This window comes from Ovis aries, chromosome Y, assembly GCF_016772045.2.
Source record: "Ovis aries strain OAR_USU_Benz2616 breed Rambouillet chromosome Y, ARS-UI_Ramb_v3.0, whole genome shotgun sequence".
Taxonomy (NCBI): Eukaryota; Metazoa; Chordata; class Mammalia; order Artiodactyla; family Bovidae; genus Ovis; species Ovis aries.
The window spans coordinates 6,949,360-6,973,000 of NC_082741.1; the positions used below are offsets into that span (position 1 = coordinate 6,949,360).

General features: G+C 52.0%; 1 protein-coding gene across 22 annotated transcripts in view; it reads left to right on the forward strand.

The window, feature by feature from the left end:
* LOC101119116 (transducin beta like 1 X-linked) overlaps positions 1-23,641 on the forward strand; it is a 247,841-nt gene that overhangs the window by 217,740 nt on the left and 6,460 nt on the right. For all 22 annotated transcript variants that reach the window (XM_060408649.1, XM_060408658.1, XM_060408662.1 and 19 more), the window contains 9 exons: positions 904-1,168; positions 4,616-4,748; positions 6,598-6,739; positions 9,161-9,224; positions 9,358-9,455; positions 11,800-11,860; positions 17,514-17,635; positions 20,253-20,327; positions 20,811-20,938. In XM_060408649.1, the coding sequence (XP_060264632.1) occupies positions 904-1,168; positions 4,616-4,748; positions 6,598-6,739; positions 9,161-9,224; positions 9,358-9,455; positions 11,800-11,860; positions 17,514-17,635; positions 20,253-20,327; positions 20,811-20,938 (1,088 nt within the window). The remainder of the gene's footprint in view (positions 1-903; positions 1,169-4,615; positions 4,749-6,597; positions 6,740-9,160; positions 9,225-9,357; positions 9,456-11,799; positions 11,861-17,513; positions 17,636-20,252; positions 20,328-20,810; positions 20,939-23,641) is intronic.

The window sequence follows — 23,641 nt, forward strand, 5'->3', positions numbered from 1 at the left end:
ACACACGTCCTTCAGCTCTTCCTGATTTATGAGGAAAGAACAGTCTGAAACCTGTCTGAGCATCGAGCAGACACAGCGAGAGGCCCGGAGTTTCGTGTGACTCTAATAATCAGAGCACCTTCTCAGGAAAGGACTCTGGTACTCTCTCCTGTGTTTTCTCAGCAGGTAGGGAGAGATTTTTTTTTTTTCATCCTCGATGAACACTAGGAGACTCGGAGGAAGCTGAGGAAATAGGCATGGTACCTCAGTGGTGCCGCCGTTAGCTGTATTATGGGTGCATCTTGCATCCTGAGTCCCCAGAAGTCACTTCACATGGCAGTACATGCGTTTGATAATGTCAGATGGAAGGATACGCTCTGAGTCAGAGCCTGATTTGCTGGGGGCGGGGTGGAGGCAGGACTTTGCAGCTTGAGCCGGAGACTTGTCAGAGGGGCAAGGGCGGGGTCTCTCACGCCGCTCTCCACTCTTGAGGACCACACTGTTCCTCTCTGGGGGTGGAGGCGGGGGGCATCCTGTGCACTGGAGGATGTTCGGCAGCATCTCCGGTCCCTCCCCGCTGCGTGCCGGCTGCACCCATCCCCCTCCCACCCTGCAGTCGTGATCACCAGACACACCTCCAGATTTTCCCTGATGCCCCCCGGCCCTGAGGAGCAGGATCGCCCCCTTCCATTGAGACCACTGCAGCCCTCCAGTTGTGACGGGAAGTAGGAGGCTCGGGGTGGTCCCCTCACGCCTGGGTTCACGTTGCTATTGACCGAGTGCTGGGCCTCGGTGTCTGTGGGCTGCCCCTCCCAGTTCCAATCCCGGGTAGCCCCCCACGCCTCCCCCAGGCAGCTGTGTTTCCAACCCAGGAGATGCCCAGCCAGCGCTGACCCACCCCGCTCCCCGGGGCTCTGTCCACAGGACGGCACAGTGTTTGACGGCCGCCCCATCGAGTCCCTGTCCCTGATCGACGCGGTGATGCCGGACGTGGTGCAGACGCGGCAGCAGGCCTTCCGGGAGAAGCTGGCCCAGCAGCAGGCGGCTGCGGCCGCAGCAGCCGCAGCGGCAGCAGCAGCCGCAGCAGCAGCTGCCACGACGGCAGCCCCCGCGGCCGTTTCCCAGCAGAACCCACCAAAGAACGGCGAGGCCACGGTCAACGGGGAGGAGAACGGAGCACACGCCATCAGTGAGTGCGGGGTGCCCACTCCTGGCCGGCTTCTCTGGTGTCCTCTCAGTCCGGCTGGGTCCTCCGGTCGGTGCCCTGCAGGCCTTGCCTAGCGTTTGCTTACTCTGCACCCAGGAGGCCTTCTTGCTCCAATTTTCCCATCGAAATCCTTAGACGTGGTTTTGTTTGTTTAATTGGAGAATAATTAATGTGCAGAATCGTGTTGGTTTCTGCCATCCATCAACACCAGCATCTGCATAGGTATTCATAGGTCTCCTGCCATCCATCAGCGCGAATCAGCCATAGATAGACCCATGATACACATGTCCCCTACCTCTTGAAGCTTCCTCCCAGCCCATCTCATCCCTCTAGGTTGTTTACAGAGCGCCCTGCATCACAGCAGCATATTCCTGTGCAGGAGTGTGCACGAGGTCGTTTCCGTCGCATCTGCCTCTTTCGCAACCCCCGTGGGCTGTCTTGGCTCCTCTGTCCCCGGGCTTCTCCAGGCAACAATGCTGGAGCGGGTCGCCATTTCCTCTGCCCAGGAGCTCTTCCCAAGCCAGGGGTAGAACCCCTGTCTCTTGCATGGGCAGGCGGGTTCTTTACCACGAGCGCCACGTGGGACGCCGCAGCACACTCCCGCTGGCTGTCTAGTTTTATACGTGGTACCAGTGATGTGACTTTCCAATACCTGCACGTCCTCAGCTGTAGGGATTCTGCTGCTCTGACAGCTCACTTGGTGTAAAGGTAATCGTGTTGCCGTGTGAACACCGCCCGGCTCAGGAGGGTCTCGTCTCTGGAGGCTCCCTGCACTGTCCTGCCCTGTGGACGGATTCTGACATGACACTCAGAACCCGTGGTCACTGAGAGGTCACCAGGCCCGCATAGCGAATGCTGGCTTATGCGGTTCGTTGCAGCAGGGTTCCTGTTAGCTAATGCCCAAAAGTGTGTGCGAAATGAGGCAGAGAGCCTCAAATTAGAGAGTGCTTAGTTGCTCAATAATAGCCAGCTCCTTGCAACCTCATGAACTGTAGCCCGCCAGGCTCCTCTGTCCATTTAATGGTCCAGGCAAGAACACTGGAATGTGGGTAGCCATTCCCTTCTCCAGGGGATCTTCCCGACCCAGGGATCGGACCTGCGTCTCCTGTATTGGTAGGCGGATTCTTTACCGTCCGAGCCGCTAGGGAAGGCCAGAGAACCTCCTGCTTACAAATTCAGAGACGGCTTCAAGGACAGCTTCAGAGTGTGCATCTGTGTACGTGCGTGTAAGGCTCTGCCAGTGAGTGTGTGTTCTTCCCTATTTTGAACGCCCCTTCCCTCCAAGGCGCTGCACTCTCCCGAGGGGGAAGATAGTCATCTTCGGGCCGAGGCCTCTCCGCACTGGAGTTGGGACACGGCTCAACCACTGGGCAGAGAGAAGGGCCAGGCTGCCATGCATCGAATCACATGACCTCCCATCAGCAGGCCCCGCAATCATTGTTCACAAGGTTCGCAAGGATGGGGGCCAGGAAAGGAGATGAAAAGATAACGTGGCTTGTGCCTTCACGTCATTCGTGGACTTGCCCTGCCCCGTGGGGTCTCTCCGTCAAGGTGCTAAGAGCGAAACAGGAAGAAAGTGAACGTCCTCGTTTGCTTCAGCTACAGCCCAGGGGGTGAATGTCCCTGTTTTCTTCACCTTCCACCCCAGAAAGGAAGCGTAACTGGTGAGGCTTGAGAAATCTACGTACCTACGACTGTGACAGAAATCTTGCGAACTTTTAAACTCCACCATGTCTTTCAATCTAAGATGCCGAGGAAGCGTAGCCACATGGAGACCTCAAGGTGTGCTGGAAGCTCCCAGCTCCTCCTTCGTTTGAGGGGGCCTCGGCGGTGGGGTTACTTTCCACTTGAGGGCTGGCCACCAACCTCCCCACCTAAACACATACACACACACACACACACGCAGGCAATGTCCAGTTTTCCAACCTCTACTCCGTCCGACCTGCTCTTGTTAAAAGGCAGCTTCAGCCAGACTTACAACGTCTGAATTTAGACTTCACTCTGACCTTCAAGAACCTTCTTTCTTGTGCCGCATAGAAGGGGAAAAAACGGATCCACGGTGCAGGAGACCCAGGTTCGATCCCTGGGTCGGGAAGATCCCCGGAGGAGGAAATGGCAACCCACTCCAGTATTCCCGCCTGGGGAAATCCCATGGACAGAGGAGCCTGGCGGGCTGCAGTTCAGGGGGTCGCGAGGAGTCGGGCATGGCTGAGTGACTAAACGCTACAGTATGATCCGGGATGAGTCTCTTCTGTGTAGCGTCGACCATGATTGTCGCCCCCGACTCTTTCACAACCTGGAGTCCCCGTGGGGTCATCTGGGGTGTGTCTGCATGGCTTCAAAAGCCCGGAACACACTTGGCTCCAGTAAGAAAATAGCATTTGAGTCCCAAGACCATGAGGTGGTTTGCAGGCTGAGGGGTTGTGGGTGGTGAGCCTTCTGGAAGAAGGATGTCATGTCCATGTGGGAGCTTCGTAGGTTAGGAGCTAACACATCAGGAAGACGTCTTATAAAATCACTTGTCCCCTCAACAGAAGGAACTTTTGCTGAGAAAACTTTATATGTATCCTAGTTATCCCCACTGTCATTTGAATTGTAACTTGCATTCTAGCAGCAGCGTCTGCAGCTGACTTGTTTAGTTGCGAAGTTGTTCACCAGTAAAGATCTTTTCTGCCAGTGCAGGAGACATTAAGAGAGGCGGGTTCGATCCCGGGTCGGGAAGATCCCCTAGAGAAGGAAATGGCAACCCACTCCAGTATTTTTGCCTGGAGAATCCCTGTGGACAGAGAAGCCGGGTCCCAAAGAGGCGGACGTGACAGCGCTAAACAGCAGCAACTTGACTTAAGTTCTAGGCATATAACAAAGAGTGAGATAGCCTTTGGTATTCAGAAACTCCTAACTTCTCTTTCGTTGCTGTTGTTCATTCAGTGGTATCTGACTCTTTGAGACCTCGTGGGCTAGCACACCAGTCTTCCCTGTCCATCACCATTTCCCGGAGTTTGCTCAGACTCAGGTCCATTGAGTCAGTGATGCCATCCAACTGTCTCATCCTCTGTGTCCCATTCTCCTCATTGACTTCTTAGGAAAATGTAACAAAATATACTTCTTTTTACTGTAGAAATAAAAGAGAGAGAAGGAACCTTCAAATTCTGTCCAAGAGACAGCTGTCTCCTGTTTGTGTCCAGTCTTGTTCCCATTGTTATTACCTATGAGCCTGGCCCTAGTTACAAAGAATAAACACCAGTTTTTAATTCTCCTATCAAATTTGGAGACTGTGAAGAGGTGTGGCTTCACAGAAGCCGTAATCTGGTTATAATGGTCACCAGTGGCCTGGCAGTGCAGCGGAGGAGGTTGTCTATAAAGCTTACATGCCCTGAGGATGGAAGGGTTTCTTCCGTGACATGTGTCCTGTCCTGTTCCCCGCAATAGATAATCATTCAAAACCAATGGAAATCGACGGAGATGTGGAGATCCCACCCAGCAAAGCCACCGTCCTTCGGGGCCACGAGTCCGAGGTGTTCATTTGTGCCTGGAACCCTGTCAGTGACCTCTTGGCTTCGGGGTAAGGGGTTAGGTCGGGGGTGCCCGGAGTCCAGGTGTCCGAGTCCTCCAGGCTCAGGTTGGGGGGTGCCTGGGGTCCAGGTGTCTGAGTCCTCCAGGGTCAGGTTGGGGGTTTTCCCGGGGTCCAGGTGTCCGAGTCCTCCAGGGTCAGGTTGGGAGTTTTCTTGGGGTCCAGGTGTCCGAGTCCTCCAGGGTCAGATTGGGGGTTTTCCTGGGGTCCAGGTGTCTGAGTCCTCCAGGGTCAGGTTGGTGGGGTGCCTGGAGTTCAGGTATCCGAGTCCTCCAGGGTCAAGTTGGAGGGTCCCCAGGCTCCAGGTGTCCGAGTCCTCCAGGGTCAGGTTGGAGGGTGCCCGGGGTCCAGGTGTCCGAGTCCTCCAGGGTCAGGCAGGGGGTGCCTGGGGTTCAGGTGTCTGAGTCCTCCAGGGTCAGGCCAGGGGTGCCCAGTGACCAGGTGTCCGAGTCCTCCAGGGTCAGATTGGGGGTTTTCCTGGGGTCCAGGTGTCTGAGTCCTCCAGGGTCAGGTTGGTGGGGTGCCTGGAGTTCAGGTATCCGAGTCCTCCAGGGTCAAGTTGGAGGGTCCCCAGGCTCCAGGTGTCCGAGTCCTCCAGGGTCAGGTTGGAGGGTGCCCGGGGTCCAGGTGTCCGAGTCCTCCAGGGTCAGGCAGGGGGTGCCTGGGGTTCAGGTGTCTGAGTCCTCCAGGGTCAGGCCAGGGGTGCCCAGTGACCAGGTGTCCGAGTCCTCCAGGGTCAGATTGGGGGTTTTCCTGGGGTCCAGGTGTCTGAGTCCTCCAGGGTCAGGTTGGTGGGGTGCCCGGAGTTCAGGTGTCCGAGTCCTCCAGGGTCAGGCCAGGGGTGCCCAGTGACCAGGTGTCCGAGTCCTCCAGGGTCAGGCAGGGGGTGCCTGGGGTTCAGGTGTCCGAGTCCTCCAGGATCAGGTTGGAGGGTGCCCAGGGTCCAGGTGTCCGAGTCCTCCAGGGTCAGGCAAGGGGTGCCCAGTGACCAGGTGTCTGAGTCCTCCAGGGTCAGATTGGGGGTTTTCCTGGGGTCCAGGTGTCTGAGTCCTCCAGGGTCAGGTTGGAGGGTGCCCGGGGTCCAGGTGTCCGAGTCCTCCAGGGTCAGGTTGGAGGGTGCCCGGGGTCCAGGTGTCCGAGTCCTCCAGGGTCAGGTTGGAGGGTGCCTGGGGTCCAGGTGTCCGAGTCCTCCAGGGTCAGGCCAGGGGTGCCCAGTGACCAGGTGTCTGAGTCCTCCAGGGTCAGGTTGGGGGGTGCCCATGTCTGGGTGTTCTGAGTCCTCCAGGGTCAGGTTAGGGTGCCCAGGGTCCAGGTGTCCGAGTCCTCCAGGGTCAGGCCAGGGGTGCCCAGTGACCAGGTGTCTGAGTCCTCCAGGGTCAGGTTGGGGGGTGCCCATGTCTGGGTGTTCTGAGTCCTCCAGGGTCAGGTTAGGGGGCGCCAGGGTCCAGGTGTCTGCGTATACACAGGTTGGGGGGTATGTAGACATAGGTGCCCGGGGTCTGGGTGTCCAAGTCCTTCCTCCTGGGACAGACACTACCTTCCTATGTCATGTTTGCAATCTTCTCAGTGTACAGAGCAGGGCTTTGAGCGAGGGGAACCCTTGGGGTGTCTAAGCCTGTGCAAAAGTCCTTATTCAGCTCTTTTCTCAGCCGTGTGGAAAGCTATGCGCAGACATTTAAAATGACTAAGGGCACCTAAGAGTGGAAAGAGAAAACCACGGTGATTTTTTGTTTTCTGGAGCAAGATTAAAAAGATGGAGACCCAGCCAGGTGACAAGCAGCGGTGGGTGTCACTTGCTCTGGGCCCGGGAGCTTGAAGCCTGGCTGTGTTCCTTGCGCAGGTCCGGAGACTCGACCGCCAGGATATGGAACCTGAATGAAAACAGCAACGGGGGCTCCACGCAGCTGGTGCTGAGGCACTGTATCCGGGAGGGGGGCCACGACGTCCCCAGTAACAAAGACGTCACCTCGCTGGACTGGAACGTAAGCCGCCTCCCTCCCGGATGCCATCAGGGACACCTGTGCAGTCCTTGTGGCCTTGGCAAGGGCTTGTGGCATTGGATGGAGCTGGGGCGCACCCCAGGAAGGGGATGGGATTGTGGGTCAGCCCAGCCAGGGGTCCGGGCCGACCACCAGCCGGATGGTGTTCAGTAAGCTGCACGTCGACAGGAGGAGTCTGGCGGCTTTATCGCGGAGCCTGTTACATGGGGGTACCCTGTGAGGTGTGCCCAGGAAGATGCTGACTTCCCACCCAACCCCCAGCATCTGTGCCTGGGTGCACACACAGCTCTCCAGCGTCTTTTCACTTTCTCTTTATCACGTTCTTTTTTTTTTTTTTTTGGACTATACAAAAGTTTATTTTTTTCTGTTTTCGATTTTATTTTACTAATTTATTTTAATCGGAGGATTAATTGCTTTACACTATTCTGGTGGTTTTTGCCATACTTGACGTGAATCTGCCATGGGTATACACGTGTTCCCCATCCTGAACCCCCCTCCCACCTCCCTCCTCTTCCCATCCTTCTGGGTCATTCCAGTGCACCAGCCCTGAGCACCCTGTCTCATGCATCGAACCTGGACTGGCGATCTGTTTCACATACGATAATATACATGTTTCAGTGCTGTTCTCTCAGATCAGGCCACCCTCGCCTTCACCCACAGAGTCCGAAAGACTGTTCTGTACATCTGTGTCTCTTTTGCGGTCTCGCATATAGGGTCATCGTTACCATCATTGTAAATTCCATATATATGTGTTGGTATAGTGTATTGGTGTTTTCCTTTCTGACTTCACTCTGTATCATTTCAGTTGCTCAGTCGTGTCTGACTCTTTGCAACCCCATGAATCGCAGCACGCCAGGCCTCCCTGTCCATCACCAACTCCTAGAGTCCACCCATACCCATGTCCATTGAGTCAGTGATGCCATCCAGCCATCTCATCCTCTGTCATCCCCTTCTCGTCCTGCCCTCAATCTTTCCCAGCATCAGGGCCTTTTCCAATGAGTCAGCTCTCCGCATCAGGTAACCAAAGTATTGGAGTTTCAGGTTCAAAATCAGTCTCTCCAATGAACACCCAGGACTGATCTCCTTTAGGATGGACTGGTTGGATCTCCTTGCAGTCCAAGGGACTCTCAAGAGTCTTCCCCAACACCACAGTTCAAAAGCATCAATTCTTCTGTGCTCAGCCTTCTTTATAGTCCAACTCTCACATGTACACATTCAGTACATGACCACTGAAAAACCATAGCCTTGACTAGACGGACCTTTGTTGGCAAAGTAATGTCTCTGCTTTTCAATATGCTGTCTAGGTTGGCCATAACTTTCCTTCCAAGGAACAATCGTCTTTTAATTTCATGGCTACAGTCACCATCTGCAGTGGTTTTGGAGCCCAGAAAAATAAAGTCAGCCACTGTTTCCCCATCTGTTGGCCATGAAGTGATGGGACCGGATGCCATGATCTTCGTTTTCTGAATGTTGAGCTTTAAGCCAACTTTTTCACTCTCCTCTTTCACTTTCATCAAGAAGCTCTTTAGTTCTTCCTCACTTTCTGCCATAAGGGTGGTGTCACCTGCATATCTGAGGTTATTGATATTTCTCCTAGCAATCTTGATTCCAGCTTGTGCTTCCTCCAGCCCAGCATTTCTCATGATGTACTCTGCATAGAAGTTAAATAAGCAGGGTGACAGTATACAGCCTTGACGTACTCCTTTTCCTATTTGGAACCTGTATAATAGGCTGCAGGTTCATCCACCTCGTTAGAGCTGATTCAGATGCATTCTTTTTCATGGCTGGGTCATATTCCATCGTGTATATGTACCACAGCTTTCTTACCCATTCGTCTGCTGATGGGCATCTAGGTTGCTTCCATGTCCTGGCTCTAGTAAAGTGCTGTGATGATCATTCAGGTACACGTGTCTCCTTCACTTCTGGTTTCCTCGGTGTGTGTGCCCAGCAGTGGGATTGCTGGGCTGTATGGCAGCTCTATTTCCAGTTTTTTTAAGGAATCTCCACACTGTTCTCCATAGTGGCTGTCCTAGTTTGCATTCCCACCAACAGTTTATCATATCCCTGTATATCTTGTCATTTCGTCACAAATGCTTCTCTCGTCCAAGTATCTGCAGCTATTTCTCAAAGCTCGCCAAGGTCTCCGAAAGCCACACAGTAGCTTTTCATACAGTGCCTTTTGTTGATGTCGTCAGTGGTGACGGAGTGTGGTGTGTTTTCCTCGCCCCCTGGCCTTGTGATGATTTTGGGGGAGGGAAGCCTGGGACTTCCCTGGTGGCCCAGAGGTCAGGAGTCTGCACCTCTATCGCAGGGGCCGTGAGTTCGACCCCTGCTCGGGGAATGAAGGTCCCCTGTGCAAGCTCTAATAAACAGTTTGTGTTGGTGTGTGTTTCTGGCCCACAGAGTGACGGGACACTGTTGGCTACGGGTTCCTATGATGGTTTTGCAAGAATATGGACAGAGGATGGTAAGTCCTCCTGACCCCGCCTCCCTCGCATTAGGGTTGGAGGAGGTGTGCTTTCAGTTGTCATCATCTGGGGTACAGACCGAGCGTGTCTCAGAAATCACCCTGCTTTCTCTCTTTGTTTGTAACGTACCAGGTAACCTGGCCAGCACCTTAGGCCAACATAAAGGCCCAATCTTCGCCTTGAAGTGGAACAAGAAGGGCAATTACATTTTGAGTGCTGGAGTAGACAAAGTGAGTGTTTGCGTGAGATACATTGCTGTTTTCATCTATGTTTAATCTCTCGGAAAACGTCACGGTTTCTTTGAATTCTGGAAATTCTGCCTCCCCCTTAAGAAATCAAAGGGGCCTTGTTTGGAGGTTTTGTGAGCTTCTGTGGTTTTGATCTTCTAGAATTCTAGAAGTGTCTGAGTGAGAGACTGTCTACCATGATGAATCAGCTATGGCGGGAATAATAACAGTGTTCTTGAAAATGATATAATCTCAGGGAGGAAATATAAGTTAGGGATACTGGCTTTGGCCCTCAGTGCGTGCTTAACCCAGAGTGGCTAACCTGTATTTCTGATCCATAAAAGCCTTTGGGTAAGTCATGTTTACTTTGGCTCAGTGTATGCTTAAGGTAACGCAGAGTAAGTTGTGAGGTCCATGGGGTCGCAAACGAGTCAGGCATGACTGAGCAACTGAACTGAACTGATAGTAAGTTGTTACGACAACTGATGTAGTGTGTGAAGTTGTGTCAGAATTGTGAAAGTGTTTATATATTCTCTGCCTTGCCAGACTTGTGACTGGCTCAGTTAAGAGTAAAGAGTTCAGTTCAGTCAGTCGTGTCCGACTCTTTGCGACCCAATGGACTGCGGCACGCCGGGCCTCCCTGTCCATCACCAACTCCCAGCGTTTACTCGAGCTCATGTCCATTGAGTCGGTGATGCCATCCAGCCTCCTCATCCTCTACCATCCCCTTCTCCTCCCGCCTTCAATCTTTCCCAGCATCAGGGTCTTTTCAAATGAGTCAGCTGTTCGCATCAGGTGGCCAAAGGATTGGAGTCTCAGCCTCAACATCAGTCCTTCCAGTGAACACTCAAGATTGATCTCCATCAAACAAAAAATCGTTGGGACTTCCCTGGCAGTCCAGTGGTTAGGACGTGGCACTTTCTCTGCTCAGGGCCCAGGTTCAGTACCCGGTCAGAGAACTAAAATCCTATAAACCACAGTGTGGAGCGGGGGATAAAAATGTTAATTGGTCTAGAGCTTCCCAGGTGGCGCGAGTGGTAAAGAACCTGCCTGCCAGTTCAGGAGACTTATGAGATGCAGGTTCGTTCCCTGGATCAGGAAGATCCCCTGGAGGAAAGCATGGCAACCCACTCCAGTGTTCTTGCCTGGAGAATCCTATGGACAGAGGAGCCTGGTGGGCTTACAGTCCATGGGGTCACAGAGAGTCAGACACGACTGAAGCGACTTTTGTGCTGGAGCTGGCCTGAAGGTTTTCAAACACACTCAGTGCTGTCAGTATTTCGCCAGGAAAAGTTAAGGCTGTTGATACAAAGTAGAACCAGTTTTTCCTAAAGGAAGATCTTGATTAAAATGTCATTGACAGGGAGGCGTCAAGTTTCCAGTTTAGCTGAAAACTCCAGTTGAGAATTAATTCCAAATGTTTTGCATCGAGCTGCCTCCGGCTTCTTCCCCAAGTGTCTCCCAAATACTATAATGTGTTCCGAAGCATTCAAGACTTCCTTTGTCTTCTGGAGTGGAGATCTTTTTTTTTTTTTTCCCTCCTTAATATGTGCAGCAATACCTCAGTGCCAGACCCCAGCGGGCAGTTTCTCTAGCCTGTGTAATGCCCCTACTTCACAGAGTGACAGGAATTTTCAGAAATAACCATTTCTGCAGCTTTTCACTTGGAAAATTGCTCCAAAACAGAGTTTTATATATGCATTGTTTGTGTGTGTGTGTTTTAATAGTTTCTCAAGTTTGGGGCTTCCCTGCTGGGTCCAGTGGTTAAGACTCTGCGCTTTCTAGTGCAGAGGGGCACACGTTTGATGCATGGCTGGGATCTCACGTCCTGTGCAACCAAAAATCTCTTCATTTAAAAAGAAAAGTTTTTTTGTTTTAATGATAGGTTTTTAAGTTTGAGGATAAAAATGGAACTCCCACCAGAATTGGTAGTTTCCTGCTTATCAGTTACGGCTGCCGTTGTCCGGAGGAGTATAATAACCAGACAGGCGTGGCTGAGTTCATAAGTGTGATGTCTAGGTGATTTAAGTGTGTAAGACACACCCTGGATTCCAAAGAGCGGGCGAAAAAGACGCAGGCCACGTGATGCGAACATATCGATTCACGTTGAAGTGACGACGTTTCCACTGTACTGGAGTGGAATAAACTATATATTGTGAAAATAAGTTTTACTGGTTTTTTAATTATTTTATTTTTTACTGTGCTTACTAGAAAATTTTAACTTGAACAGTGCTAGTTTAGGAAAAAGAAGGGCTCGCTGTGTTCTCGTGTATGACAAATTTTTCTGGAGAAAACTTGGCTGGAGGAACCAGTAACTAAATTTTTTTTTTTTTTTTGCGGATTACAGACAACAATAATCTGGGATGCTCACACAGGAGAAGCCAAACAACAGTTTCCGTTTCATTCTGGTGAGTACTTTCTTAATATTTACTTTTTCCTTTTTTTTACCTTTTCTTGTTTTTAATTCAAAAATAAGAATCCGGAGTCCTGAGAAGGGTCCCTTTAAGTAGCGGTGAATGCTCGGAAGAGGGCATGCCTCAAGAGCAGTGCTGAGCGTGTGGGGTGGACGTTCGCTGGCGCATCGTGGCCCTGAGGTGATGTGTTGGCAGACTTCCGAGGGTCTCTCCTGATGGGCAGATCTGGGTTCCTGGTGATGTTCAGAACCACAGGGCTGGCCCCCAGGACTCCCCAAGCCAGCGCGACCCACCTCGGTGCCCGGGCAGGGCTCCAAGCAGGAGGGGACGGTGTGTCCCTGCAGGAGCAGACTGGGAGGAGAGGCTCCCCGCAGGGTCCTCGACATGACTGTGGCAGAGGCACGTGGCCCTTGGTTCCCTCCTGGTGCAGCCGGCAGACCCGGGGAGGCGCCCCGTGCATACCGCGCCCCGTGCATACCTCGCCCCGCTGGAGAGGCAGTCAGCCCGTGTCTTCCGTGGCTGTGCCCGAGGACTCATCTGTGCACACATCTCTGGCGGTGCTGGGCTCGGGGTGCTTGGTACTGCCTTACTCCTGACAGCGTGATGGAGGTGGGAGTCACTGAGCCTTTGTAGAGTTGTGTTTCCCCACCAGGAAGTGAGCAGGGAGCTTGGGCGCCCAACCTGTGAGCGTGTGTATGTGGGTCTGTGTGTGTGTGAGCGTGTGTATGTGGGTCTGTGTGTGTGTTTCTGTGCATGTCTCTCTGTGTGGCGATGTGTATCTGTTGCGGGGGGGAGGGTCTGTGTATGTGTGTCTCTGTAGGGGAGTCCCTGTGTATGAGGGGTCGGGTCTGTATGTGAGTGTGTCTCTCTTTGTGGAAGGGGTCTGTGTGTGGGTGTGTGTCTGTGTGTGGGAAGGGATGTGTCTTTGGAGGGGAGGTCTGTGTGTGTGGGTATCTCCCTGGAGGGGCCTGTCTGTGTGGGTGTGTGTCTCTTTGTGGAAGTTGTCTGTGTGTGGATGTGTGTCTCTTTGTGGAAGGGGTCTGTGTGTGGGTTGTGTATGTATGTGGGTGTGTGTCTCTCTGTAGAAGGGTCTGGGTGTGCGTCTGTGTGTGGGTGTGTGTCTCTTTGTGAAAGGGGTCTGTGTGTGGGTGTGTGTCTCTCATTGTGGAAGGGGTCTGTGTGTGGGTGTGTGTCTCTTTGTGAAAGGGGTCTGTGTGTGTGTGTGTGTCTCTTTGTGAAAGGGGTCTGTGTGTGGGTGTGTGTCTCTCCTGGAAGGGGTTGTGTGCACGTGTGTCTCTCTGTGGAAGGGGTCTGTGTGTGGGTGGGTGGGTGTGTCTGTGGAAGGGGTCTGTGTGTGGGCGTGTGTCTCTCTCTATGGAAGGGGTCTGGGTGGGTTGTGTCTGTGTATGGGCGTGTGTCTGTCTTTGTGGAAGGGGTGGGGTGGGTTGTGTCTGTGTGTCTAGGGCCCCTCTCCCCAGGCCCTGACAACCCAGTCTCCCAATCTCCACGATTTGATCCGTGCGTGTCACGGCCGTCTGTGCCATAGACGGAGCAGACCGTGGCAGGTGAGCCTGGTGGCTTTCTGTCAGGTTTGATGTGAGCCCCCTTTGGGATTGCAACCTCATGACAGAGGCTAAGACCATCTCGAGGTTTGTTGTAGGGAAGGGACTCAGTGATGGGGCAGAAGCCTGCCAGGGTTCTGATTCTTGGTGCTGAGCACCAGTGTGCTCACGTGATGGGGGAGATGTCTGTAACACAGGCAGCTCTGGCTTCTGATTTCTTCTGAGAGGAATATGCCCATAACTTTCCTGTACCAGTTTTCATCTTGAGGACTCTGTATTGAGTCTTTCAGCAGGGTGTAAATTTTCCCCAGAGCATTGCCAAGGTCCCAGGCTTTCTATCCCGTGGACCACGTGTCTCTTCTGCCCTCAGGGAGCTTCTCACCTGGGGTGATGCTGCCCACGGGGCCGACCCGTAGCCCGTTGCTGGGTTGGCTCTGGGTGGTATTTGCTGTTTGTCTATAGTGTGAAGCAGTGTGGTAGACACTGTCCAAGATGGAAGACAAGGGAGCGTGCTTTTGTAGAAGCTGCAGGGACAGCCGTCCCTCAGCGTGTGATGCGTTGAAAATCAGCAGTTGCCTTGCCTCTCCAGAGGTGCTCCCCATGAAGGCCTGGTGGGGGTGCCCTCGGTCAGCAAGAAGCGTTAGGCCTCAGAGCTTAACAGTGTTGTACCGCATTCAGCAATGGGAAAGAGCAGGTTAAAAATAAGTGCAGGAGCTTCCCTGGTGGCTCAGACAGTGAAGAATCTGTTTGTGATACAGGAGACCCAGGTTCAGTCCCTGGGTCAGGAAGATCCCCTGGAGGAGGGCATGGCACCCCACTCGTTTTTTTTGATAGACTGTGGACAATACTGCCCGAGCCACAAGGGTCAAATTGTGGCTCAGACAGGACCTGACTGGGGGCTCAGATGGTAACGAATCTGCGTGTGATGTAAGAGACCCAGGTTTGATGCCTGGGTTGGGAAGAATCCCCTGGAGAAGGAAATGGCAACCCGCTCCAGTGTTCCTGCCTGGAGAACCCCATGGACAGAGGAGCCTGGCGGGCTATTATAGTCCATGGAGTCGCAAAGAGTCAGACACAACTGAGTGACTCATAAGGTGGGTAGTACCCAAAGGCTTGGATAGGTCTCAAGGGGCTTCTGCAGTTTGGAAAATAAAATAAATAAAGTCAGACTGCAAAGATCACATCCTGGGTGAGATAGCATTTATATCGCAGTCCAGGGAGGGGATGGTGGGCCAGTAACATGGCCCAAGGGAGGTCCTGGTGGTGTTGGGACACACTTGTGGCTCTTGACCGCACTGGTGGTTACATGGATCGGCTCTTGAGATCAAACCCTATGACACACACAGCCGAGTCTGGACCCATTCACCTTCCAAGTCCGGCCCTGTACTGTAGGGCCGTGGCATGCAACCAGTGGGTGACGGATTCAAGGTAGAGCCTTCCTGTAACACCTCTGCACCTTCCCGGGATTCTGTTTGTTGTTATCATTCAGTTGCTCAGTCGTGTTCAACTCTTTGCCACCCCACAGACTGCAGGACGCCAGGCTTCCCTGTCCTGCACCATCTCCCGGAGTTTGCTCATACCCATGCCCATCGAGTCAGTGATGCCATCCAACCATCGTATCCTCTTGTCATCCCCTTCTCCTCCCGCCTTCAATCATTCCCAGCATCAGGGTCTTTTCCAGTGAGTCAGTCCTTCCCATCAGGTGACTTTCATCACAAGTATTGCAGCTTCAGCATCAGTCCTTCCAATAAATAGTCCAGGTTGATTCCCTTTAGGATGGACTGGTTGGATCTCCTGGCTGTCCAGAGGACTCTCAAGAGTCTTCTCCAGCACCACAGTTCCAAAGCATCCATTCGATAACCTTTTCTCAATTAAAAGGTAAAAGGACAAAAGCAAAGTGAAGCCCGACTGTACCTAGAGCGGTGCTGATCGCCAAATGTCATTGGCCAAGTGTGCGCAAGTCACCCCCTAGAACCGCTGAGCCCTGTTATGTGTCCGTCAGCCACGCTGGATCGTGACTGATCAGGGGAGGGCAGGGTCCCAGCTGCACAGTGGACGCAGACCAGCGACCCAGCGTCCTCCGTTTAGATGGCCGGGGCTCAGCACACGTTAGTTTTTATGGCCAGGTGCCGCTAACCATCCCTGGAACCGCGTGCCAGATTGTCACCCTTCCAGGCGTGTTAACTGCACGCCCGAAGGCGGAGGGAAATCTGTGACTTGGCTCGTGTGTGGTGTTATAAACAAGAGCCGCTGCGGGCTTTGCTTCCACGCTCCCTGGATCGTCCTGCTGACCAAGTGGGTCCGGCTCCTTCCTTCCACTGGGCGCTTGTGGCAAATTTAGCAGCAGCTGTGGACCTGTGCTGAACCCCCCTTCGTGGGTTCTTGAGGAAGCCAGCGCTGCCGCTACGTGAAACCCTCCCACGCAGGCTCTGTGAGGGGTTGGTGCTAAGACGTAGAAGCTGATGGGATCCGTCTTGCAGTTCTGGAAGGCAGGAGGGTGGACAGGGTGCACCTCTGGTTTGAAGGTTAAGAACAGGGGCTTCCCTGGCGGTCCGGTGATTAACAGTCTGCCTTTGCAAGGCAGGGGACTTGGGTTCGATCCCCGACCAGGGAACATACCCTGTGCCGAGGAGCAAGTAAACGCATGCCCTTCAACTACGGAGTCTGTGCTCACCGACAAGAGAAGCCGCCTCAGTGAGAAGCCCACACACCTCAGCTAGAGACCGCACACACACAGCAGCCAAGACCCAGCACAGCCAGAAATTGTTCAGTCGCTCAGTCGTCTCCGACTCTTTGTGACCCCCATGGACCGTAGCATGCCGGGCCTCCCTGTCCATCACCAACTCCCGGAGTTTGCTCAAACTCATGTCCATTGAGTTGGTGATGCCATCCAGCCATCTCATCCTCTGCCATCGCCTTCTCCTCCTGCCTTCAATCTTTCCCAACATCAGGGTCTTTCCCAATGAGTCGGCTCTTTGCATCAGGTGGCCAAAGTATAAATTTAAAAAATTAATAAACAGGCTAAGGATGAAGGCTAAGGATGGGAGGGGGTCTTCCAATTTGTCATATCCTGGGTGAGCTGGAGTCTTGTCCCACTTCAGTGCTGACTTACGTGTAAGAAACATGTGAGACAAGGTTAGGTATTGATCAGTTGAGGAAGATCTGAGCAGAGGCTTGCAGGACTTACCCCTCCTTTTCCGTAGAAGCAGGGACGTGTCGGAGAGAACGAGGGTACTGAGTCATCTCCTGGGGACAATGGCAGAAGGGAAGCAAGCCGTCACATTCCCCAAACCCTCATGGAGGTCTTCAAGCCAGCAGCCCCTGAGAAAGGCCCAGGACCTAGAGACGGTGTCCATCCTAAGGCCACACGTCTCCCCTCAGATATTCTTGTCAACTCAGCATCTTGAAGTTGTAGAACGCAGTAACGGGTTGTGGGGCAATTCTTTCAACCCTGATAACCTTGAACAAGGGGCTTTGCTGGTGGCTCAGATAGTAAAGAACCTGCCTGCAGTGGAGAAGACCTGGGCTCCATCCCTGGATCAGGGAAGATTCCCACCCCAGTATTCGTGCCTGGAGAATCCCATGGACAGAGAAGCCTGGCGAGCTACGGTCCACAGGGTCCCAAAGAGTCAGATATAACTGAGCGAGAGACACACACACGTTGAACATAGGCTGTGAAGTGTGTGCTCTCTGCCTTCCCCACCAAAAAAAAATCCATCACCCAGCCCGGTGATGTCCCTGGGAGTAGCAGGGTGCTTCTCCCCTACCGTCTCACCTGCACCAGGGGAGTGAGTTGCTGTGTTCAGGGCACCCAAAGCATCACTTTGGGATCACTTTGGGTGACACTTTGGTGGGGGTCGGGTCTCTTTCTGGAGCTGTCTGGTTATCCTTGCAGATAGAAACGGCAGACCTCAGGGTCTGTGATGGACCGAGACTCTGCTGGCACTGCGAGTGTTGCTCTATCACACAGTCAGGTTTCTCAGCTCTGCTGCTGCTGCCGCCGAGTCAGCTGAGCTCTGTGCACATCTGCTGAATGGCTGTGTCGCCCCGTCTCCCCCTCCCCTCCGCCCTTTGCTTCTCTGCAGCCCCTGCTCTCGACGTGGACTGGCAGAACAACACTACCTTTGCCTCCTGCAGCACGGACATGTGCATTCACGTCTGCAGACTCGGCTGCGACCGTCCCGTCAAAACGTTCCAGGGACACACGGTGAGTGTGAGTCCTGACTGGGGCCTCGGGTTCACCAAAGGTGTGTGGGGAGCTGGGAAACCGGCTGGTCTCTGCCTAGGATTAAAAGCCTGCTTACTGTGACTGCCGATTCATTCTCCTACAGCCTCCTCGGGACTATTGTTGCTACCTCTGGTGGTCAGTTATCCACCTGGGTTGGCAGTAGTGTTTTTGTTTGTTTGTTTTTTAATTATCTGGATGAGCCAGGTGTTGGATTTTGCAGGAAAGACACTAAAGTAGGTATTATAAAAATGTCTGAGGACATAACGGGAAAAAAAAGTGAGTAGGAAAATTACTTTTAAAGTCAGCTTTGAAATAACTAACTGCTTTTACACTGGTTTCTAGATAAATTCATTTGGCTTCCTTCTTAGATGTGATTTTGTTTTTGGTTTTTTTCCCCTTGGAGAAATATGGCTGAGGGTGGCTGGTTGTGTAGAGCATATGACTGCACTTTGGATTAAGGAGAAAGGAGAAAGAGAAAAATGCCTGAAACCTGCGGTGGTGCTTGGTTATCCAGGGTGAATGCAAGCAGGCTTCTTGCAGAGACGACAGAGCGCTCCTGCCCCCTGCTGGAAGGTTGTGTTACTTCAGTTCAGTTCAGTTAGTTCAGTGGGTCAGTCGTGTCCAACTCTTTGCAACCCCATGGACTGCAGCACACAGGCCTCCCTGTCCATCACCAACTCCTGGAGCTTGCTCAGACTCATGTCCATTGACCCAGTGATGCCATCCAACCATCTCATCCTCTGTCGTCCCCTTTCCTCCTGCCGTCAATCTTTCCCAGCGTCACGGTCTTTTCCAAGGAGTCAGTTCTTTGCAGCGGGTAGCCAAAGTTTTGGAGTTGCAGCTTCAGCATCAGTCCTTCCAATGAATATTCAGGACTGATCTCCCTTAGGATGTACTGATTGGATCTTCTTACAGTCCAAGGGACTCTCAAGAGTTCTCCAACACCACATTTCAAAAGCATCAGTTCTTTGGCACTCAGCTTTCTTAATAGTCCAGCTCTCACACCCATACATGACTACTAGAAGAACCATAGCTTTGACTAGACGGACCTGAGTTGGCAAAACAATGTCTGTGCTTTTGAATATGCTGTCTAGGTTGGTCATAACTTTCCTTCCAAGGCGTAAGTGTCTTTTAATTTCATGGCTGCAGTCACCGTCTGCAGTGGTTTCGGAGCCCAAAAGAATAAAGTTAGCCACTGTGTCCCTATCTATTTGCAATGAAGTGATGGGACCAGATGCCATGATCTTAGTTTTCTGAATGTTGAGCTTTAAGCCAACTTTTTCACTCTCCTCTTTCACTTTCATCAAGAGGCTTTTTAGCTCCTCTTCACTTTCTGCCATAAGGGTGGTGTCATCTGCATATCTGAAGTTATTGATATTTCTTCTGGCAATCTTGATTGCAGCTTGTGCTTCTTCCAGTCCGGCATTCCTCATGATGTACTCTGCATATACGTTAAATAAGCAGGGGGACAATATCAGCCTTGACGTACTCCTTTCCCTGTTTAGAACCAGTCTGTTGTTCCATGTCCAGTTCTAACTGTTGCTTCCTGACCCGCATACAGATTTCTCCAGAGGCACGTCAGGTGGTCTGGTATTCCCATCTCTAAGAATTTTCCAGAGTGTGTTGTGGTCCACACAGTCAAAGGCTTTGGCATAGTCAATAAAGTAAGAAGTAGATATTTTTCTGGAACTCTCTTGCTTTTTTGGTGATCCAACATATGTTGGCAATTTGGTCTCTGGTTCCTCTGCCTTTTCTAAATCCAGCTTAAACATCTGGAAGTTCCAGTTCACGTACTGTTGAAGCCTGGCTTGGAGAATTTTGAGCATTACTTTATTAGTGTATGAGATGAGTGCAAATGTGTGGTAGTTTGAGCATTCTTTGGCATTGCCTTTCTTTGGGATTGGAATGAAAACTGACCTTTTCCAGTCCTGTGGCCGCTGCTGAGTTTTCCAGATTGGCTGGCATATTGAGTGCAGCATTTTCACAGCATCATCTTTCAGGATTTGAAATAACTCAACTGGAATTCCATCACCTCGACTAGCTTTGTTTGTAGTATGCTTCCTAAAGCCCACTTGACTTTGCATTCCAGAATGTCTGGCTTTAGGTTGGTGATCACACCATCATGATTATCTGGGTGATGAAGATCTTTCTTATACAGTTCTTCTGTGTATTCTTGCCACCTCCTCTTAATATCTTCTGCTCCTGTTAGGACCATACCATTTCTGTCCTTTATTGAGCCCATCTTTGCGTGAAATGTTCCCTTGGTATCTAATTTTCTTGAAGAGGTCTCTAGTCTTTCCCATTCTTTTGTTTTCCTCTGTTTCTTTGCACTGATCTCTGAGGAAGGCTTTCTTCTCTCTCCTTGCTATTCTTTGGAACTCAGCATTCAAATTCTTCTGTTACAGGTCCCGAGCTCTTTGCAGTGAGGACAGAGCGCTCCTGCCCCCTGCTGGAAGCTTGTGCTTACTACTCCCAAGCCTTTTTTCATCGAAAACAGAGCGCTCCTGCCCCCTGCTGGACGCTTGTGTTTACTACACCCAGGCCTTCATTTCTTTCTTTCTTTCTTTTTTTTTTTAAACCTTTTGCTCTCTTGCAGAATGAGGTCAACGCTATCAAATGGGATCCCTCTGGCATGTTGCTAGCCTCCTGCTCTGATGATATGACATTGAAGGTAAGGCTGCAGGGCCGGGCCGTGTGACCCTTGGTGACCCCGGGGGCCTCGTGCTGTGTCTTCAGTCCCAGCGCTCCTCCTGCAGCTGACCATTGTGTTTGTGAGCCCTCTCGCTGCCTCTGTCGTTTTTTCTCTTTGCAAACGACATGCTGCTTGCCCCAGCAGTGAAGCCCTGTTTATCGGTCGAGGGTCCCGTGGAGCCTCATTCTGTTCCCGAGGCCTTTCTCCCATCCGAGTACTAACTAGACCCGACCCGACCCTGCCTGGCTTCAGAGATCAGACCAGGGTAGTATGGATCCCCCTGGCCTTTCTGACGGGCGCCCCCTGGTGGTGAGCAGATGCCTCTGCCTGGGAAGCACCTGCCCTTTGTCAGCCACCCACCCTGCTGGACGTCAGCTTCCCAGGGACAGAGAAACCTCTGCAGTGCTTCTCCCGTTGGGAGAATCGGCCTTTGCTCACCATGTTCTCGTTGCATGCCCGTAGATCTGGAGTATGAAGCAGGACACGTGTGTCCACGACCTTCAGGCACACAGCAAAGAGATATACACCATCAAGTGGAGTCCCACCGGGCCGGCCACCAGCAACCCCAACTCCAGCATCATGTTGGCGAGGTAAAGGGCAGACAGCCTGCACCCCAGTCTCGGTTCTCGAAAGCAGCCTTGGTGGCTGAGTTTGCTCTAGCCACGTGGCGGGTAAAAGTCACTCATGTCCCGAAGAGACCAGGAGATGCTGTCAGTGTGGCTTGCAAAGGTGTTTATGCCCTCAGCTGCTAAAGAGTCTGCCTATAATGCTGGAGACTTGGGTTCTATCCCTTTGTTGGGAAGTTCCCCTGGAGATGGGAAAAAGCTACCGCACTCCAGTATTCTGGCCTGGAGGATCCCGTGGACAGAGGAGCCTGGAGGGCTGCAGTCTGTGAGGTCACAAAGAGTTGGACACGAGTGAGTGACTCACATTCAAAGTTACTTAGAAACTAACTAACTCAAAGTAAACGGAGAGACGGCTCACTGTGAAAGGGCCGAGAGATAGAGGTTATCATATGATGGCTAAGTTGAAATAAGGATGCTTTAAACCATGATGCTGGAGGGAGGAATTGCCTACATCCACTCTCCCAGCATTTTGCTTTGGTGAAGGTTTTTATTATGACTGAAAAAAGGAAGCAATTTAGCTTGGATCTCAGGCTTGGTTGGGCTTCCCTGGTAGCCCAGTTGGTAAAGAATCTGCCTGTAACACAGGAGACGTGGTTCGATCCCTGGGTCAGGAAGATCCTCTGGAGAAGGGCAAGGCTACCCACTCCAGTATTCTTGGGCTTCCCTGATGGCTTAGGTGGTAAAGAATCCGCCTGCAGTGTGGGAGACGTGGGTTTGATCCCTGGGTTGGGAAGATCCCCTGGAAAAGCGAAAGGCTACCCACTCCAGTATTCTGGCCTGAAGAATTCCATGAACTGTATAGTCCACGGGGTTGCAAAGAGTTGGACACGACTGAGTGACTTTCAGTTCATTTCACTTCACTTTGGGTTTGGTTTACTTGGCCCAACTCGGAGCTACAGGTGGTGAGAATGTTGAATGGTGATAAAAGGTCCCCTGGCTGATACCAGATCCAGCCTAACCATTCATCCTGGCTGTCCCCAGCTTTTTTGGGACCAGGGACCAGTTTTATGGAAAATCACTTTTCCAAGGTTTAGAGGGTGATTCGAACACACTACATTTATTGTGCCCTTTATTTCTGTTATGATTGCCTCTGCTTCACCTTGGATCATCAGGCATCAGGTCCCAGAGGATGGGGACCCCAGGTTTATGCAGTAAACCCCCGAAGACACCAGGATCAGATGCAGAGGACTAGTGAGTCAGTGACTCGCCAGAGGGGAGCAGAGCGGTTAGAAGTCCACAGAAGCTCATCACTGAGGCTGCATTCTGTGTTCCAGGTCCTGGTCTGACCTCACGCAGGATACAGTGTGGCACTCCCAGGAGGATATTTTAGTAAGAACCTTGAGGCACACAAGCTAAACAGATTCTAGGAGTGAACGTGGGGTACACTGAGGGTTCTGGAGACGTGATCCCACGAAGGGTCGGTGTGTGTCTGGTCTGGGAAAGACAGGACTTGGGAGGAAGTGGCAGGGTGTTTTTTCCTGTGGAGTTGCAGAGAATGGGGTAGTGGGGAGAGTGGCCGGTGGCCCAGCCCTGCTGTAAATGAGGGGGAGCCCCCCTCCCCTTGTCTTTGTCACATAGCAGTGGGATGAACAATCTGTTACTGAAAGTGCCTGACCCAAGGCCATCTCTCAGAAACCACAGAAAGGAATTCCTGCATCAGCTGAAAAGCTGATCCAGAAGACCGCGAGAGCTGTTATCCTCTTATTGCATGCTGTCCTGAGATCCACTTAAAGGTCCAGGAACAGAACGTTGTCTTGTTTTGTCTTGTTTTGTTTTGTTTGATGACTTGTAAGCTGCTTTTGAATCACATGGTGCCCGTGACGGCCGTAAGTGAGCCTCCTAGGTGCCAAGCATAGAGGGAGGGATGTAAGTCCCAGAAGAGGAAGGAAATGCCGGGTGGAACAGGTTTATGGTGGGTGGGCTTCCCAGGTGACCCTAGTGGTAAAGAAGCCGCCTGCCAGTGCTGAAGATGTGAGAGACGTCGGTTCGATCCCTGGGTCAGGAAGATCCCCTGGAGGAGAGCACGGCAACCCACTGCAGTATTCTTGCCTGGAGAATCCCATGGACAGAGGAGCCTGGCGGGGCTGCTGTCCATGGGGTCTCAGAGTCAGGCATGAATGGGACAACTTGGCATGCACGCACGCTCTTCTTTCAGATTTAGACAAAACTAAAATTTGCAGCTCCCGGGAGTGTGATTATATATTTGGATGCGATTATATTTTAATTCCTGTGGGATTAAAATTTGTGTTCACTCACTTAGCCATTTCCCTGAATACGGCTCTCGGCTTTATTTTTGGCTTTGTTTTACACTTGGCAGGGATACATGTGTTGTCAGTGGTGGGACCGTTTTAGCAAATGTAGCGAATACGTATCATTTGTGTCTCAGAGAAGTGCAGAAATAAATGAGTGTGGCTGTCAATTTGTTGCCTTGATAACGGCACCCAAAAAGAGAAAGAGATTTATTGTGTGATTTTTTTAAAACGACTTTATCTTAATTGGAAGAGGAATACTTTACGATGTTGGGATGGTTTTTGGCATACCTCAGTATGAATCGGCCACAGGCATACATGTGCCCTCCCTGGACCGAGGCTGTGTGTTCCATGCGTGTTGAGTCACATTCTAGAAGAGAAAGAGGTACCCGCTTAAGGTCTCTGAAATGTAAGGAAA